At 31.5% G+C, this 3,206-nt stretch overlaps 1 protein-coding gene across 1 annotated transcript; it reads right to left on the bottom strand.

Annotated features, from left to right (window-relative positions):
• On the bottom strand, positions 1,095-2,734 carry LOC107627984 (berberine bridge enzyme-like 4). Its single transcript, XM_016330789.2, has one exon. It carries the CDS (start codon positions 2,731-2,733, stop codon positions 1,132-1,134), a length of 1,602 nt encoding a protein of 533 aa, XP_016186275.2. The 5' UTR covers position 2,734; the 3' UTR covers positions 1,095-1,131.

Raw genomic sequence — 3,206 nt, 5'->3', positions numbered from 1 at the left:
TATATATATAAAAATATAATTAGATATTAACATAAAAAAATTTATATTGATAGTTATAAAATTAACTCATTTTTTTAAAACAATTGAATCTTGATTCTAACTTCTAATCACAATATTAGTATTTTTTTTAAATTATATGTAATAAATATTTAAAAGAAAAGAAGTGAAAATATATATTAAAAAGATAAGCAGTAAAAATTTAAAATTAAATAAAAAATATGTATATAATAATATTTTTAATTTAAATTATATTATGTTGTTAATTCTATTTTTCGTAGAACTTAAAGGTAGAGAAAAATAAAGAATGAGAGAAAGGAGAGAGAAAGATAAAGAAGAAGAATGAGAGAGGGAGTTTGTTAATTTTGGAAGCTAAGAAAATTTTTTATTTTAATTATAATGAAAATATCTGGTGACATATTTTGATTTGTCAAATTACTAATATAAAATATGAATTATAAATTATATATAGAGGGGAAAGAATAAAGATAAATAGAAAAAAAGAGAAAGGTAAATAAGAAAATATAAGAAGGATGTTTACTAATTTTTGAGAAAAATATTTTCTCTAAATTTTAATAAGAGAGTGTCACGTGACACATTTTAGTTATTAAATTAGTTAGTAATATATAAATATAATATATAATATAGCTATATTTTAATTTTAATTTAATTTAATTTGAATGCAATTAAAGAATGTCATGTATATTTTGATTGTCAAATTTGTAATTAGTCATTGATAATGATATATAAGGGAGATAGAGTAAGTGAAGGAATAAGAAAAATAGAAAAAGAAAGAGAGAAGAGGGGAGAGTTCTTAATTTTTGAGGGAAAGATTTGATTTTAATTACAATGAGAGAGTGATATGTGGCAAATTGTGATTGTAAAATTAGTAATATATAATAGAATAATAGATATAATAGATGAGCACTGTATATTTATTTTTATTTTATGTGTTTTGTGTATGTTATATTGAAATAATTGATCAACACAATAATCAAATTTTCACATCATAATAATCAAAATTTTTATAAATATATTCTAATATATTTCTACTTTTTTCGAGAAAGACCATGATGGAAAAAATTTTTATATCCATGGCTAGAAAAGCAAATGACTTGAGGCAGGCCCTGTTGATCAATGGAGCAGTAGCGGTGGTATACTCTGTTCATGTCTGAAGAAGTTATCAGGATCAACCTTGGATTTAACGTAGACTAATCTTTCCAAATTATCTCGAAAATATTTTCTTCCATAAATTTGAGCAATGTCCATTCTTGTCACATTACTCGGATTATTGGCACCAATATTAAGATCCCTATAATTAAGAAATGCCTCCCTTGGAGAATGCGAAACATACGGTGTCATATATTCATAGAAAGATCTTGAAATGTTCAAGTAAACATTAGTTGCGTCAATCCCGTCTTCAGCCCAAGATGTCAAGTACTCAATCAAGAACAAGTTCCCTGATCTGTGAGGAAATGGTGTTTGTGTTGGTGGAATCTCATACATTTTCCCACCATAGGGATTCCATTCCATCTTCACATGCTCAACTTTTATCATGAGATTCCATATAGATTCCAAAGATTCCTTTGGAATTGGCTGCTTCACATAATCAGACATTGTTTTGAAGTAGCCTGGTGCAGGCCCTCTTGGAGCATTCACCAAAGCTTCAATTGGGGTTCCAATTGGAGAATTAAACCAATAAAGAGTTGAATTGATCCATGGCATTTCATTGCAATCACTTTGGACCAAACCCAATTCAGGGAAACTCTGATTCAACAAACGGATTAGTGGTTCAGTTTGTCCCAAGAACATGCCAACGAATGTAACCTCAACAGTCTTTGAATTTGTTCTGTTCACAACCTCAAACATTGCTCTTACGAATAGATCTTCATGAAGCTTTGATGAAATCACTTGCCATTTGTAAACAACATCCGTTGCACCGTTTTGTATATCCCTTTTCACTCTGAAGACAGTGACTTTCGGAGTCACAGGAACCAACCTGATCTGCCAAGAGAGGATAACGCCGAAACTGCCGCCGCCGCCTCCTCTTATAGCCCAAAACAGATCCTCCCCCATTGATTTTCTGTCAAGGATTCTACCATTGACATCAACAAGCTTTGCATCGATGATGTTATCGACAGATAGGCCATGTTTCCGCATCAAGTTTCCGTAGCCGCCACCACTGAAATGTCCACCGGCTCCGACGGTGGGGCACACACCGGCAGGGAAACCATGAAGATTGCTGTGTTTGGCAATGTTATAGTAAACTGCACCAAGGGTTGCACCGGATTGAACCCATGCAGTTTGGGTACCAATGTCCACAAGAACTGAATCAAACGCGAACATGTCAAGAATAAGAAAGGGCACGTCGGAGACATAGGAAAGGCCTTCGGTGTCGTGGCCACCGCTTCGGATTCTGATCTGAATGCCATGAAGCTTGGCGCATAGGATTGTGCCTTGGACGTGAGACTCGTCACGTGCTACTAAAATGGCGAGAGGTTTTGGTGCAGTTGCTGCAGTGAATCTGTGGTTGTGTGTGTGAGTATTCAAGATGGTTAAGAATGCGTTGTTGCTGTTTGGAGTGTAGATATTGTTGAGTGCAGAATTTGAATGGTTTGAAAGGCATTGGAGGAAATTTTGAAGGGGAGATGATGATGGTTTAGCCTCGTATGAAGAAACTGGTTGAAGAATAAGAAAGGTGACAAGAGTTGAAAGTAGAATAAAAAATGGCGCCATCAGTGAGTGTTGTTTCTGCATTCAGAATTTCATTTCATCCTGAATTTATAGGTGGCCAGTGTTGTAAGTTGTAACTAAAGGTCTAAACCATTGTACTCTCTATAACTTAACCAAAATCATGTATTACAATATAATATTACATAAAGTAATATCTAATATCAAAATATTTGGTAAAAAATAATTAATATTAAATAAAATAAATTTAGACTTTTTAATTTTTCTAGCATTACCCATTTATATCAATTTAAGATTTTTTTTTTCATTTTGTCTTTAAAAAGCGCTAAAACAGTTATAGATATACAAATTTAGACTTGTTTGGGCAATATTCTCGGAAAAGATTTTTTTTTTAAATGATATTTTTTTAAAAGATCTTTTACAAAAGTAAAAATGATTTTATATTTGGATATCTTATGTAAAAATATTTTTTTATCTATCAATTATGTTTGGGTAAAATAAGATAAAAGTATTTTTTT

This window comes from Arachis ipaensis, chromosome B02 (genome assembly GCF_000816755.2).
Source record: "Arachis ipaensis cultivar K30076 chromosome B02, Araip1.1, whole genome shotgun sequence".
Classification (NCBI taxonomy): Eukaryota; Viridiplantae; Streptophyta; class Magnoliopsida; order Fabales; family Fabaceae; genus Arachis; species Arachis ipaensis.
This window is presented reverse-complemented; position numbering and strand designations above follow the sequence as displayed.

Coding starts and splice junctions, on each gene's coding strand:
- LOC107627984 (XM_016330789.2), bottom strand. CDS start 2,733: ATGGCGCCATTTTTTATTCTACTTTCAACTCTTGTCACCTTTCTTATT.